This window comes from Dipteris shenzhenensis, chromosome 26, assembly GCF_047967505.1.
Source record: "Dipteris shenzhenensis isolate YYH24624 ecotype China chromosome 26, Dip_SZ_1.0, whole genome shotgun sequence".
NCBI classification, from domain to species: Eukaryota; Viridiplantae; Streptophyta; class Polypodiopsida; order Gleicheniales; family Dipteridaceae; genus Dipteris; species Dipteris shenzhenensis.
In genome coordinates this window covers 41,403,041-41,419,109 of record NC_141621.1, presented here as the reverse complement: position 1 = coordinate 41,419,109, position 16,069 = coordinate 41,403,041, and the positions used below count along the sequence as shown (strand labels likewise).

General features: G+C 45.7%; 1 protein-coding gene across 1 annotated transcript in view; it reads left to right on the top strand.

Moving 5' to 3' along the window:
- The first annotated feature begins 2,751 nt into the window (after positions 1 to 2,751).
- The window catches only part of XCT (XAP5 family protein), a 73,969-nt gene continuing 60,651 nt past the window's right edge, over positions 2,752 to 16,069 (top strand). The window contains exons 1-3 of the mRNA XM_087397510.1: positions 2,752 to 2,902; positions 3,012 to 3,216; positions 3,490 to 3,555. Of these exons, the coding sequence (XP_087253636.1) occupies positions 3,052 to 3,216; positions 3,490 to 3,555 (231 nt within the window). The 5' untranslated portion in view covers positions 2,752 to 2,902; positions 3,012 to 3,051. The remainder of the gene's footprint in view (positions 2,903 to 3,011; positions 3,217 to 3,489; positions 3,556 to 16,069) is intronic.

The following is a 16,069-nucleotide window of genomic DNA, read 5'->3' as shown; positions in this document are numbered from 1 at the left end:
TTGGTGTGCAAGAATTGGGATTGAGCTCGAGGGGGAGTGTTGAGATATTGAGCTCCACTCGTGATACGCCAGGGTGACTGTTGTGCATTTATGTCACCAACTTGTTAGCTGCAGATGCGGTTGGTACACTGCCCATGATGGATGACAGCTATCTTTATGTACTCTAGTTAGTGGCTCAGTTAGTATGCCACCTTAGTTAGCTGAGTTTGGTTTGAGACCCACATATAGGGTTCACCTATTCTTTTATACTTAGAGTTCTTTTGGCTTTCACAACTAAGAAGAGGAAAATTGTTTTCAGCCTCCACCTTTGTGTATATTCCCCCATTGTGTATGTGAGAAAGCTGCAAGTGAGATTCCTTCCTTCTCTCCCACTCTCTTCACAAGACAAGCCCTTCAGGAACTTGGTGAAAATGAGGAATAGGTCGCAAATGATAATGTCAATTGCCTTGTCGTCCTTCTAATAAATGTCGGGCAACGAGGTGATATTGTTTTATGACCCATTTGCACCACACAGCACCATCTCTTGCTCTCTCTACCATTATGCCTTCTTTGTTAGTTTTCACCCTATTGCTAGCATGCAAGAAGCGAATAACAACGATTGGCATGCAATCGTCACATTACTTACGCTTAGGTTGTCCATGCCTTGATCATGCAAAACCCGCAAACGAGCTAAAGAGCTTTCAAGGGCCTATAATCTTACAACCCAGTTCGAGCAGAGTAATTCAAGCTGACACAAACATTTACCTATGAAACATATTGGATACAGCGAAGGATCGCACTGTACACAACTTTGTCAGTTTTGTCGTACTAGATTGTGCTACTACTTCCTCTATCTTGAACTCACAATCACGGAGCCCGTTGATTTGTCAATCTTCCTTGCTGCAATAATAAGTGGAAGGAAAACTCTAACGCTGAAAGAAGGCATGAAGGCTCCATCCTTTTTCTTGGCTCAAAGCTATTGATGCTCTTCCTGAAAATACAGAATGAGTACTCCTCATGTTTTTGCAAAGATTTGGGGTTTTGCGAGAGAAGTATTGTCACCTAGGCCAAAAGTTGTGAGCTATTGACTAGAAATCAGCTATGGATGTTAATGAATTTTTAGTTTAACAGCCCTACGAAATTATGTACTTGGATGTTCAAAGGAAAAGCTCAAAGGCCTTGATGAAGGATGAGTGTAGTGTGTAGTTATCATCGGCCAAAGGGCCCAGTTGTATGCTCGCAAATATGTTGCAAATGTTCGAGAAAGTGATCCACGCCAAGGTGTTCAACATTGTTGGAGCCATCTAGCACATCCTCTTCTTCAAGCTCAACCGATCTCTTCTTTGAGTAGCCAGATGGCAAGATCGCCCTTGATTGCAATGACACTGGTGTTCAATTCGCCCAAAATCAGCACAATCGTGTGGATTGTATCTGCAACTCATGCAATTCTCAACTTTTGAAAGATGACGAGGGAGACTCAAATCTGGTCCTTCAAAGTCCATTTTCAAACGTATTGCATTCAAAAAACCTTTGAAAAGAAGGGTGAGTTCCCAAAGAACCTTTCCTAATGAGTAAATTGAATTTAATACTAAAATGGATAGCTTGTATTTAGCTGTGGTGTCGGTTTGGCTTTTAGGGAGAATGCCTTGGTGGGAAATGAAGAGCTTGATGAGTGATATAGAAAACTTTGTAAGTAGGCGGGATACTTGAGTGGGCATGTGCCTAAATGATCTAAGTTCTATAGGGGTACGTCTCTTGGGTGGCTAGTCAGCTAAGTCCGTGTGGGTGCGCACAGTTTGCCCATGTTTATAAGTGACAAGATTTGGCCTTTAGGATGTGGAAGAGGCTTTCATCATGTTTCTTTGATACTCTGGACAGGTGAAGATTGGGAGAGATGGCCCCAAGCTACTTTCTCACCTTGATATGGTTCCAATTTGTTTGTCGCAAAGCTATACCAAAGAAAGTACTAGCAATCGCTCATGGTGATTTTATCAGACTATTGACATTTAGGTAATATGCTAGTATCTTATCCATTTGCGAGACTTATTTTAGATGCTAATATCCTCAATGTTTATATTCTCAGTGCTTATATTCTCGGTGCACAGGGAAGGGCCCATTCCCTCGGATTATAACTCTTTGGGGAAGGAAGCACGCCACCTCCCCGCCCACACTATGTGGTTATATGATTATATATTATATATTATATTATCATACAAATATTTTCAATTGCTTGTCCATTCAAAATATCTTGTTTTCAATATGATTTCTTACAACATTCCTCTCTTTTGATGCATGTTCTCGATGGGAGCGAGCAAGGAAATCCAAGTTGGATGCAAGATCAAAAGATATCGACACTTTTATTCATATGATTATAGTCCATGTGACAATATTATATAGACTACAATGAGGATTATGAGCTCTTGTGAGCGTTGCCTTATTCATGTATTTGTTGGGCTTCAACTCCCAAAAGGCATAAACAATATCGCCAAGTCAATAATAAATCACCAACCCTGACATTTGCAAGGAGTATCGGGTCCTAATGGACCTTGTGTCTTGTCTCATGTCCACATTTTTACTCATTTGGCTTTTTCCTTTAAAAATTTGATAAAAAGCTAGGATTCAAGTTCAATATTGAGTTGGTAGTTATGTGCTCAGCGATGCAAAGGCTGCCTACCGCAACCCAGTTTCTTTTGCTGTTGGTTTGGAGGTGCGTGTTTGTGGCATGCCAAAAGGGGAATTTTTGCGTGGCTGCGAGGTGCCACGTGTAGGGGCTGCGAGGTGCCATGTGTAGTGCAAATTCAAACTTGTGGGAAGATGAGGTGTTGTGAACGAGGCCTTAGAGATGAGGGACATGCTTAAACCTTGGAGTCTGCTTATTTTAGAGTAAGAATTAAGTACAAGGTCAATATACAGCCGAGCAAAGGTCCGTCTCTCCGTCATATTTTCCAACATCCAATCTCTTGTTCAGCAACTCAAGCAGAAAACAAATTTTTGACACACAGCATTTTCTCATGATATTTCCATTGTTTCAGTTGCATTCCAGGCAATTTTCGCAAATAGCACCCATTAAATATGTCGGGCATGGGAGATGGTTACGTGGGCACGGCCCAGGATGCTGCCCGTATACGTCGGCTGGAGAAGCAGCGAGAGGTGGAGCGCAAGCGGATTCAGGAACTCAAGAACAAATCGGCTGGAGGTCAAACTGGGCTTCTGCAATTTGGCTCAGGCTCGTCAGAGGTCTCTTTCTTCGATAGCTTCTATCTTTTTCATCTTTTGTTTTCTTCCCTGGCACAAGCTGATCATTCATTAGTGTTCGTCCGTTCAGCTTCCTGCGTAGAATTTTGTCATTGAGAGTGCAATCCGAGTGCACGTCCTAATTCAATGCTGCTAAAGCGGACAGGGTTTTGTGCTTCCTTTGCAACTGCTCTCACCTTCTATCTTGCGTATGACGTAACATTTAATTTTCTGTGATGTTTCTGATTTATAATCAAGGATTCAATTTTCCTGCAGCTTCTGGAAAGTGCTTTCAAGAAGGAAACCGTTGGGCTGGTTACAAGGGAGCAATTTGTTGAGAAGGTACCTTCAACCCTTACCCTTTTCAAATGTTCTAGAACTTCATTAAAAAAGGCTTTAGACTGTATGGCATAGGTGTTTAATAGCATAATGCAGGCCTTGACAAGGGGAGCACATGCCCATCATGAGGTGCGTGTATCCTTGGTAGAGTTTGGGGATTGCAGCACATGCCATCTTGGGTTGTGCAAATGGTCCATGTGGGTACGTTGTTATAGGCCAGGTAGAAGCTGTGCAGTTACATAGGGATTGCATTGTATCCCTAGGCTAACCGTTGTTAGAATGTGCAGCGAAAATGAGACGAGACACACATTGGAGATGCAAGGGAGAGAAGTGCTGAAACTCTACTTTATACACACTAATCCAGTACAACAAAGAGCCCCTACATATATGTTGGGGGGGGGGGGGAGGGGGCTTCTTGGCCGGTTTATATGAACCAAGCCAACTGGTCAAGCACACCCACGACTACTGGCTATCATCCTGCGGACGGGCACACGAACATCACAGGCCCTCACTCCCTATAGTATGATAGATACAGAAGATGAACATAGAATGCTAACACTCCATTTGAAATCCTAGATGTGGAACCAATCCCAGTGAGCTGGAATGCTAACGGAACATTTGCCAAGGAAGAAGCTATGTGAAGAGGTCCACGGCATTGCCCTCCATTGAACAAAAAATTGTCAAGATGTCACTATCCAAAATCTTCTCTCAAACAAAGTGATATTGTACCTGGTCCGGCCATGGAACACCGGTTCTAAGCAATAGCTATACAGCTTTGGTGGTGGCACTAGATGAATGTGGGTTCCTTCTGTGGAAACCCTATCTCGCCAAGCCTCCTCAACCACACCACCTCGCAAGCATAGCACGACAAGTAGATACTATGCCTCAGTGGAAGACAAGGCAAGAGTTGGCTACTTCTTGCTGGTCCAAGATTTCGCTCTAGAGTCAAGGGTAAAGCTATATCCTGAAGTAGATCTCCTCGTGTTTGGATCTCCTCACCAATCAGAGTCACTCCTCCCTCGAAGACTGACTCGGCCATTTGATCCCCCCCTAGTATCATAACAGAGTCCAAAATCTGCGTACTCGGCAAATACCGCAAGATCCGCAATCTAGCATCCCAATGAGTCTTCAAAGGTGTGAGCTCAACAGCCCCATTGAGAAAACTGAAGTCCAATCTTGTTCATCAACCAGATCAATGAACCAACAAGCTTCCTATATAAAGACACATCAACCTCTCACAAGGAACATGTATGGTAAGTTTGGTATTCGGGTCCATCGGAGATGAAATAGGCTTGCAGTTCTTTATTCCAAAGTCCTCCAGCAACTCATGAAGATACCACTATTGAGAAACAAAGAACCCCTGTTGGGCCTACCAAATCTCCAATCCCAAAAAGTAATAGATTAAGCTTAAATTTGTCCTCTCAAACACCTTTGACAAGGCACCTTCGTCATGGTCATATCCTCCACATGAATTGGAGACAGGATGAAATTATTCACACTAAGGATAATTAATGTGACCATATCTTGGTCTCGAAAGAGATACGAGTCAACTGATCTCTGGAAACCCTTCTTTTATTTTTCTGGTCCAAGCTCTTGGAACCTGTTTAAGACAATATAGGGCCTTCCAGAAGCTGTAAACCATACCTTTGATCACGGAACCTCAAAGCTTGGGGGCTGCTCGACATACACCTCCTCTTGCGAGTCACCATTCAGGAGCGCAGATTTAACATCCATAAGCTACATCGGCCACTGCTGATGAGAGGAAAGGGCAAGTGGACCCGGGTCCCGGCCTCTAGCAAGCTAAAGGGCAGTAATCCGCAACTAACTTGACATCCACATTAATCACAGGCACAATGCATCACTTCAGCCACTTTAGTTAAAAACCATTGAGAAAATAAACTTTAAGACATTGGAAGGGAGGCTAGAATGCCCTTGCTCATAAACCATACACGAGAGACGCATATTGGCCCCAAATGCTTTGGTGCCCCTTTTGGTATTTATTTATTTCTTTAGGCAATGGAATATGCTTTTACAACAAGTGCTCACTCTTGGACTTTGCTTCCCTGGCAATTCCACTATCCAAGCCAATTCTTGTCTTCAGTAGGCATCCAGATCAAAGCACAAACTAGCACCCAACTGCCAAGGCATGGCTAAGGCATCCCGTAGTGTCTGTGACCAATTGAAAGCCGACAATGCATTCCACAAGGCATCTAGCGTCACCAAGTTGTAAATATTCCAAAGTTAAAGTTTCAATTGACCATTTATTTGATCATGATTAAAGAGTCTCTCATTTATTTCATTATGTTCAAAAAGTTATCTTTTATTAGTCAAAATATTGACTTTGGACAAAGATGCTTAACCTTGTTTAAGTATACTTAACCATGGTTATGAAGACTTGGGTTATGCCAAGAGGGTTAACTGCGGTTAACCAAAGAACCTCTGACTCCGGTTAGAAAGAGTTGACTTCAGCCAAAGCAGGTTGACGCAGGTCAACCTAGATTATTACTGACTCCGGTCGGAGAGTTCTGGCATTTAATTAGGGCCTCTTGACCCTTGGTCAAAGTCCTTAATTACGGCTAGAAGGGTTGGCTTTGGTCAATCGCAAAGTTAGCTATTTATGTGCACATGTTTGCTTGGTGGGTACGCCCACATTTGACTAGGATTAGTCCACAGAGTGTTATTTGCATGCAAAGCACTGACCATTAATGGGTGCCATGGTTATGCGGTTTAGTTAATGGTTGTAGGTACCAAGAGGGATTGAAGGCCTAAGTGATATGGAGCCTAGCAAGCGACCATGATTTGTTCGCATGACCCAATGCTACGAAGATCCCATAATCTGCCCTCGTGAGCTCTTTGTAAAAAAGGATGTATGTACGTCTTGTTTCTCAGCCTTGAGCTGAAGGTTGTAATCACATTTTTCTGATCAATAAAATCCTTCGGGGGGGTCCAGCCGGACATGTTGTCCTGGTCCCTAGTGCTGTGTGTGTGAGAGAAGGAGAGAGCGAGAGTGTGATATCTCAGCAAAGAGTTTTGCTCAGCCAGCTAGAAAGAAGAAATCGACGCTGATTTACAAAGGTCTTAATAGTAGAGAGGTTTCAATTGGTATCAGAGCAAGGGCTGCTCTTTTTCTCAAAGGGGCACGGTTCGAGATTGCAAGAGCGTTGGGTTCCAAGCGTCTGCAAATGGGCTGGTAAGCCAATGTGTGTGCTGCGCACTAGGGAAATTGGATGGCACTGTCCGGTGATCTAGACGTAGTCTCTGCGCAACGTTCACAAGAGAAAAGCCTGCAAGCAGTCTAAGGATTATCAGATGAGTGCAGTCAGAAAGAAAGAAAGAAAGAAAGAATGTTTATTAAAGTCTTCGGAAGACCGATGGGTCTATGAGACTGTGAAAATCGTGATACAACGAGCTGTGGTAGTGGAGCTACTAAACGAGCGTCCATACCAATGCACAATGCAAAATGCAAAAAATGCAGAATGGCAGTACTAAGTCCTAAGTACAACATAGAGTGAATTTGATGATGCATGCTGTATCAGTTCGCATAGAGGAGACCAAATTCTAGCTAGACCAGCGTTGGCAACGAAATCCGAAGGCAAGTGGTAACGTGGCCATCAACGCCTCTGACGGAGAGTAAGCGGGCCATGTTTCCTGTGAGAGAAGAAGAAACAACGCATAGGGCACGCAAATCGTCTGTTGTGGAGCAACTTGCCACAACACTTGCAGTTTAGGATTCTCGAATTTTTTCGGTGTTGCAAGTCGCACACTAACGTTTGCGTGTGAATATTGCTTGATGAAGGTGTTGCGTGCACTATAGAGAGGCGTTCCGATGTTGAGCGCCTAACAGACTTAGGTTAGCAGCGCTGACGTGGTAGTCGGGCAGGCACGCTGATGTGGCGCATACACCTAAGATGATGTGGCATGCAGGACAGACATGGTGCTGACATGGTAGGTTACCGTGCTGACGTGGCATGGTCAACGAGTTTGCTGCCGTGGCAGGCACGTGGCAATGCAGAAGCGAAGGTGATTGGGAGAAGTGCAACAGAAATGAACGGAAGAAAGAGAGAGAGAGAGAGAGAGAGAGAGAGAGAGAGAGCCTCACACACACACCACACTGTGAAGGAGAGAGAGGCACAAGAAAACTGCAAGTGATCTATGGAGAAAACCCTGCTACAACTGGGGATAACCTCAGAACCAACAGGCTGCTTGAGAGCTCAGACAAACAGCTCAACAACCTCGGGAACGGGAGCACAAGGGAGTGGATGAACTGCTCCACTACCCTGCTCCTCAGATGCTACACTGGGTTGGCTCTGCTCCTCTGCCAGACACTAGAATGAGATGCTGAAAACACATGTGGGGGGAGGCCTATATATAACCCCCCAGCGCCAGCAAGGGTAGGGCCGACCAGTTTGCCTACATGGGCCGACCCATAGCCCTAGGGGGTCGACCCCTACAGCTGCCTAAATAGGGCTGCACAAGGCCCTAATGCGTTGGCCTACCAGCCGACAAGCATGGCTCTAGGGCCGACTGCCCCTAGCCCTCCACAGGGAGCTGCACCAGCCTATATGAGGGGCTGTGTCCTCTATCCTCCAACCGACTGGCTAGGTGCCTCCACAGAGCCCTAGAAGGGGCTCAAGGACAGCCCTAAGATGGAGCCTCTCCTCAGCACTGATCCGGCTGCCACTACCCTAGACTACCCTCACGGGGAGGCGAGCACACACAGCCCTCACTCTCTACTCTATCCTCACTCACTGGGCGGGCACACCCACAAGCAAGGACCTCTCTCTAGGTGACATCAGGAGATGTTGACCTCTAACACCCCCTCTCAGCTCTTGGATGGAGCAGAGACGCCAGGGAGCTGGGTTTGCTGCTGGAACAATTGGAGGAATCCATCGTGTGATACTCCACCGATGAAGACCACCATAGGTACTATCGAAGAGGCCCCCTTGTGACAGCCCAATGTACCTTCACACCTTGCTTTCCGTCCCTTGGGAACACCTCCTCTCTGATCTGAAAACACCCTTCAAAGTCACCCTTCACTGGTTCTCTCTCTCTCTCTCTCTCTCTCTCTCTCTTCTGTTCATTTTTGCTACACTTCCCACATGGTATCAGGCTTGAGACCCGAGGAGCAGAGGGAGTGTTGAGCCAAAGCCAACACACAAAGAGGAGGATTAGGGTGCTGTTCGGAGGTGACTTTGAGGAGCAGCGTGTGCGAGGAGTGGACAAAGAGAGAGAGAGAGAGAGAGAGAGAGAGAGAGAGAGAGAGAGAAGTAGAAGTAGAAGTTACTATCGTTCTCGGGGGGCCAAAAAGAGAGTCTGCTTTCATCCATGAGTACTCTTAATGTGACCAGATGATCTGCTGTCCTGCTCTTTACGGAAGCCTGCTTGTCCAATGGCCCTCTTCTTGGCCTCTTCTGCTCAAGTGCTGATTTTTGCTTCAAGTACCGTGCTAAAAAGTTTAGCTAGTGTGGAGCTAACCATTATAGTCCTGTAATCGGTGACTGAATTTTTGTCTCCCCCTTTGAATAGTGGCTGAACCCAATTCTCTTGCCAGTCAAGAGGAAAGCCATGATGTAGAGCATTTGTCAGTATGTGTGATAGCCAGTGTCGTGTCCTATCTTCTGTCCATTTTAAGAGTTCAACACACATGTGCATGCGGTTAGGGGCCTTTCCATTTGTGAAAAGAAGAAGAAGAAGAATATATTATCGTCCTCTGAAGACCAAAACCGGCCTATGGGACCTGAGCAATACAATATCACAAGTACATGAAAGCTCCTCCCGAAGATGGGAGGGTGGAAAGAGAAACCACCTTCTAGGATTCAGGTGGATTCCTATGCTTGAAGAGCTTATACACAAATGTTCCTAAAGCTGAAGGTGACCCTTTATGCAGCAAATCAGCCAGTTTGTTATGTCCCTCAAGGAGGTGATTGAACTCTTCCCTAATGTGTGCATAGTGAGGGCATATCATTACCATGTGTTCTTCTGTTTCAACCATACCTTGATCACATAGTTGGCATATTCTACTCTCCCTTGGCATCTTTTTCCATCCCCCTGTTTCTATTTGCAGCTGGTGTGATCGGGTGCGAAGTGAGGCTAAAGCCCTCCGTTTATGCACTGCTATAGGTGTACATATGTACTTCTGCGTTGTTGTCTCCCTTCCTGTATAAATTGACCAATATTCGGGGTTGATATATGTGCGATAGTACTCAAATTTATCTTTGTTTTCTGCTGTTTGCCATTTCCTGTGTAGTGCATTCAGCAGGTCATAATGAAAAGCCTCTTCATCAATCTCCTCTGAAGAGTAGTTTAAATACTCTTCTACTTCCCACTTCTTGAACCATTTTTTTAGGTCCTGTGCCCATCCGGATGTCAAAATCTTGCCCTTGTTTGTCTTTTGAAGCTTCTGACTTTCATTCCATGCTCTCTTTGGTAGCCTTTCATTATCCATGCACTTGACCTTTGTGATGTATCTGAGTACTCTCTTCAGAGCATGTAGCTCTATGGGTATACATCCTGTCTCTAGGAGTAACAAAGAGTATGGTGTAGTAGCCTTGATGCCCAGGTGCCTCCTAATGAAAGACTCTTGCATTTTCTCTATCTCATTCCACGTTGATGGAGATATACTCCCACCCCATACCTCTACTCCGTAGAGTACTGTCTGTATCACATATGCCCCAAAGATCATATTTCGTACTTGCCACCTTCTCGTATTGCTATTGTTGCACTCATTTTCAAATTGGAAGTATTTTGCCCATCCTGCATCAAGTCTCGGTTGCACACACGTTGAGAGAGAGAGAGAGAGAGAGAGCACGCCTCACACACACACCACACTGAGAAGGAGAGAAAGGAGAGAAAGGCACAAGAGAACTGCAAGTGATCTGTGGAGAAAACCCCGCTACAACTAGGGGAAAACCATGGAACCAACAGGCTGCTTGAGAGCTCAGACAAACAGCTCAACAACCATGAGAACGGGAGCACAAGGGAGTGGGCGAACTGCTCCATCACCCTCCTCCTCAGATGCTACACTGGGCCGGTTTTTCTCCTCTGCCAAACATCGGAATGAGATGCTGAAAACACGTGTGGGGGGGGGGCTACATATAGCCCCCCATCCTCCTAGTCGGCCAGCAAGGGCAGGGCCGACCAGCCTGCCTACATGGGCCGACCCACAGCCCTAGGAAGCCAACCCCTACAACTCCCTAAATAGGACTGCACAAGGCCCTAATACATGGGCCTGCCAGCCGACAAGCAGGGCTCTAGGGCCGACTCCCCCTAGCCCTCCAGAGGGAGCTGCACCAGCCTATATGAGGGGCTGTGCCCTCTGCCCTCCAGCCGACCTGCACATCAGGGAGCCAACTCCCTAGGCGCCTCCACACAGCCCTAGAAGGGGCTCAAGGACAGCCCTAAGAGGGAGCCTCTCCTCAGCATGATCAGGCTGCCACCACCCTCCACGCTAGACTACCCTCACAGGGGGGTGGGCACACCCACAACACAGGCCCTCACTCTCTACGCGACCCTCACTCACTGGCATAGTTACCAGCCAAAACGGAAACGGAAGAAACGGAGTTTCCGGGCCCCGCCGAAACGGAAACGGAAGAAACGGCAATATGATACAATTTATGTATAAAAATTTATTTTTTATACATAATATAATTATCAATAGAGTGCAAATCATACATAATACAAATTACAATTATCTATACTTGAAGGCTGAAGCTTCAGGCTTCAGCCTTCAAGCATCAATGGATCATTCATGATTCATGCCTCTATGATTCTAAATTCTTGAATGATGCTTCAATAATATGAAATCAACATGTATCATGAGTCATGACTAACAAGTTTGGCATTACAAGAATCTGAAATTTAGAAGTTTGAAGTACTTAAAAGTTTAAACTTAGCACACAAGTTGAAACTTGAAACTTGAAACTTGAAAGTATTCAATGTCCAGACTCCATAGATGATCATGATTCATGGTCCACAAATTTCATGATCATGATTCATGACTCATGACTCATGAGTCATGCAAGACTCAAAATAAAAGCACTCATGGATGATATAAAAAAAAGCAGCAGGACTACTGATCATCTGCATCATCCATGGACTCCTCGTCATCGTCATCCTCTGCGTCCTCAGATAAGTTCGAGGCATCTGTGTCACTGTCTGAAGAAGAATCATCAACATCAGGATCAGGACCATCGGGTGCAACTGAAGTACTAGCACCATCTCCAGATGGTTGAGTGTATGATCGTGTGTGGTGTGCTGGTGCTGACAGCTCCTCATACAACATGGTGTATATGTCCAGCTCCTCCCGTGGGATATCTGGTATGACCTCCATCTTCTCCACGTCCACCTTGTCTACATTCACTTGGCGAGGTTCGGGGCAGCCGGCAGTGAACTCAAGGAGACAGAGGTTGCAATGACAAAACACCAACCGCTCCAATTGAGCCGTGCTCAATCTGTTCCTCTTCTTTGTGTGAAAGAGGGCCCAAGTGCTCTAGTTCCTCTCACAAGGACCGGAACTGCAGTCCTGTGAGAGAGCACGTATAGCAAGGCGTTTCTGCCATAAGCCAATTAAGCCGAGATAAGTATCAGGAACTTGATAACTTTAAACATATTTGTAGTAGATAAAACTTCAAATTACTTAACGACTAAGCTGCAACTAGTGGCGTTGGAACTTGTCTCTTAGACTCTTACCAAAGTAGGAGTACAGTTGCCATATTTCTCCCACTAGGAGACAGGTTGCAACTGTGTCTCTCGGAGCCTAGCTGTAGGTCGACCAAAGGAGAGGCTGTGATTGCGGAACAATAGAAGTTCATCCTCCAGTCTTCGTTGCATCTCCAAGTCACCACCCGTCCAATTTTGTAGATACTGTTGCATCCCCTCCTCCAACTCGTCATTCTCATATTGCTCTTGACTGTGCCAGAGCGGATGCAATACATGTGCCACCGCATGGATTGGGCGGTGGAACCAATTCCACCGCTTATTCCATATAGCACGGATGGACTCAACCCTAAATCATGCCACAAGAAATTAGAATGCATTATGCATGCAAAATTCATAGACTATAGATAAAAGTACATACATAATATATATCTGAAAATTCCAGGCTTCATGATAACAAATTGCCATTTAGTAACTGCAATAATTATACATATTACAAAAGTAAAAAGTCTTACTTATCAGGCGATAGGGAAGTGTTTCTATTGAGGGCCTCTCCAATCTTGTCCATAAACTCATACAAGAGCCCTAATGTGCTTCCCTCCATGTCTGTGATGCGAAGCACCGTGTAGATAGGATTAATCGATTTGATTAATGCCTCCGCCTGATTCCACCAAGACTCATCCATGATCATGCGAAAAAATTTGATAGACTTTGCTTGGCCTCTATCATCCCAATCTCCCCACTCCCGAGACACAACCGTGCGCAACAAGCCCTGGCGCACTCGCACAAGCCTCTCCACCACTATGAACATGTAAGCAAACCTTGTGGTTGGAGGTTTCAATAGCTCATGGTCACTGTAAGCCCGATAGATGCTGAGGACTTTGGGTCTCTTCGTGACAAACTTCACGATACTGCGGGCTGTGGAGAAGATGGCATCAATCCAAGGTATCTTCCCTAGGTCCTCGATCAAAAGATCAAGGCAATGTGAGGCACAGGGTGTCCACACAATCTTAGGGAACTCATCTTCTAACATGGCACCCATTGACACACATTTGCTGCCATTATCTGTCACCACCTGCACCACATACTCAACACCTATCTCCATAATGGCTGCCCGTAAATGCTCCCAAATATACAGCCGTGTAATCACTGTACCTGCAATGGAAGCGTCTATGGCTCTCAAGAACATGGTTCCCTTGCAAGAAGACACTAAAATATTGTACACATTCCTCTTGCGTGCATCTGACCATCCATCGCATAAGAGTGTGCATCCATATTTTTTCCAAGTCTCTTTCAAGGGCTTCATTTGGTCTTCCACACATTCCCTCTCTCTTCTTAGCTCTCTTGTCCGCAAGGCCTCATATGTAGGCCCTTCCCATTCATACCCAATGCGGCTTACGGCTCTCATGGCCTTCCTCCATCGTGTAGTCTTCGCCACATGAAAGGGTATTGCACATTGTATGAAGAGCTTTGTGAGCTCACTAGTGGCCTCCTTCACTGCTTGCTTTTGCAAGCGTGCTTGAATGCTAGACCTTTGCAGTGATCCTCTTTTCCCCGCACTAGCATCCACACTAATTGATCCATGCGGCAAGGGTGTTCTTGTGGCACTAGGACCCGCGCTCGATGTAGTTGATGCCCCTCTACTTCTCTTTGCAGAACCCAATGTGCTGGCATCATCCAATGGCTCAGTGTCAGCAGCCTCTTCTTCATCTTGCAGCCCTTGTCCTCCACTTTTTGCAGCCAAGGCTTCACACGGGTGAAAGACCATCTAGCAGGTGTTCCTTGCAAGGATGTAGGACCTTGTGAGTTCGTGCCTGCAGTGAAAGGTGGCCTAACAGAATGGAAGCGTGCGCGTATGGTCTCGGCATTGAGGAGGATGGAGAGGTGAGAAGGAGGATGGAGAGGTCACAAGTGACTCGTGAGAAAGGATGGGAGGTAGACCGTAGAAGGAGGATGGAGAGATAGAGGTAAAAGAGGATGGAGAGGATGGAGAGGTAGAAGTGAAGGAGAATGGAGAGGAGGAGGATGGAGAGGTAGAAGGTAAGATTAAAGAGAGGATGGAGAGAAGAAGGATGGAAGGATGGAGTCAGGAGAGCAGGCTGCCAAGCTGCAGGCTGCAGCTTGCAGGATGGAGAAGATGGAGCAAAGGATGAAGAGGATGGAGAGAGCTCAGAGAAGGATGGAGGTGAGGGTAGGTCCAAGAGCAAAGGATGGGATGGAGAGAGCTTGAAGAAGTGGAGGAAGGATGCACAAAGGATGCGGGAGGCGGCGAAAGACGAAGGCGGCGCAAATTCGTAAGAAATCCCGTTTTTAGGGTTTCTGGAAAAACAGGAAATACGAAACGCCGTTTCTTGACGAAACGGCGTTTCCGTTTCTGCCCACGAAACGCACGTTTCGTGCGACTATGCTCACTGGCGGGCACACCCACAAGCAAGGCCCTCTCTCTAGGTGACATCAGGAGATGTTGACCTCTAACAGTGATGTGGCTGACACGTGGTATACAGCTGAGGTGACAGAGCTGTGGTTAGTGTAATCCTGGTCTAGCTAACTGCAGTTAATTGATCTGGTTAGAGTTTTAGTCACATACGAACCAGACCAGAGCTCTGGCTCAGTTTAACCAGACAGTTAGCCATCTAGTTACCCACCCCCCCCAAAAAAAGGGTTTTACCTGTCAGTTTTTGTCTGTCAGAGACACTATTTACTTGTCAGAAAAAAGCAGAAAACAGCAGAAAAATCAGAGATTTGCAGAAATAAAGAAAATGCATGCCTTTGTGTAGAAAAAGGGGAACTACATGCATTCTGAGTGTTATTTGCAGTAACCAGAAAAAGGGGTGCACAGTTTTTGAGGCTATACTTTGAAGTGACAGCCAGTTGCTGACACAAGTTTGTGGATGCAATACACCTCTTGTTGAGGTATTTTTCTTTTCGAAAAGGCACGCTGATTCTTTTCGAAAAGGCACGCTGAGTGCATTGGTTGCATATACTCTGTGTGAGAGTTTGCAAATCTCAGGATAAGTTCGCTGAGAATGGCTTCACAGCAGGATGCCACGTCCTCCCATGAGGAGAGTGCCAGCAATGAACTGGCAATGCAAGAGCAGAGTGTGCAGTCAAAGACTGAGGAAACTTACATACATTTACTGGCACAACTTGTGGAAGCTAGGAGGGATCCATTGTTTCACAAGCTCGTAAATCCTCATGCAGAGGAAGAACAACAGAGAGTTTCTTTTGGGGCAACCTAGAAGGTGACAGCCAAAAAGATATCCTTGGACACAGTCCCTATTCTTCCTGTAGATGAATATTCCAGGAAGAGCAAGAAACCTCAAAATGAGGATAGCAAAAAGAGGAAAGTAGCTAGCCAGGAAGGGAGCACACCTTCCAAGAAGAAAAAGGCTAAGCATCATCATAGTTCTTGAAGCTCTTCTTCTTCTTCTTCCAGCTCTACCTCTTCATCCTCGTCTTCTCCTTCTTCTGGGTCATCAAAGCCTAAGCATAAGAAGAAGTTATCATCCAAGCAAGCAAAAACTAAGGCGTTCAAAGAAGGTGGGAAGTCTGTCAGGTTTGCTACATTTAATGGCCAATATGGCCAAACAAAAAAAGCCGTGTAGTTCATTAGGCAGTTTGATGTAGCTTTTGGCACGGAGATATTTTTGGAGTCCTTTAAGCTGCGAATGATTAGTTTGCACCTGACAGCAATAGCTAGTGCATGGTAGAGCGCACAGACTACAGCTGGTATTGCTCCAAAGAAGTGGAAGGGTTTCAAGAAACCCTTCTACAAACAGTTGATGCCCAAGCAGTTTAGAGATCATGTCCTCGTTGCCTGGGACAGTTTGCATATGGATGTAGGAGATACAGGAGAGGCCTA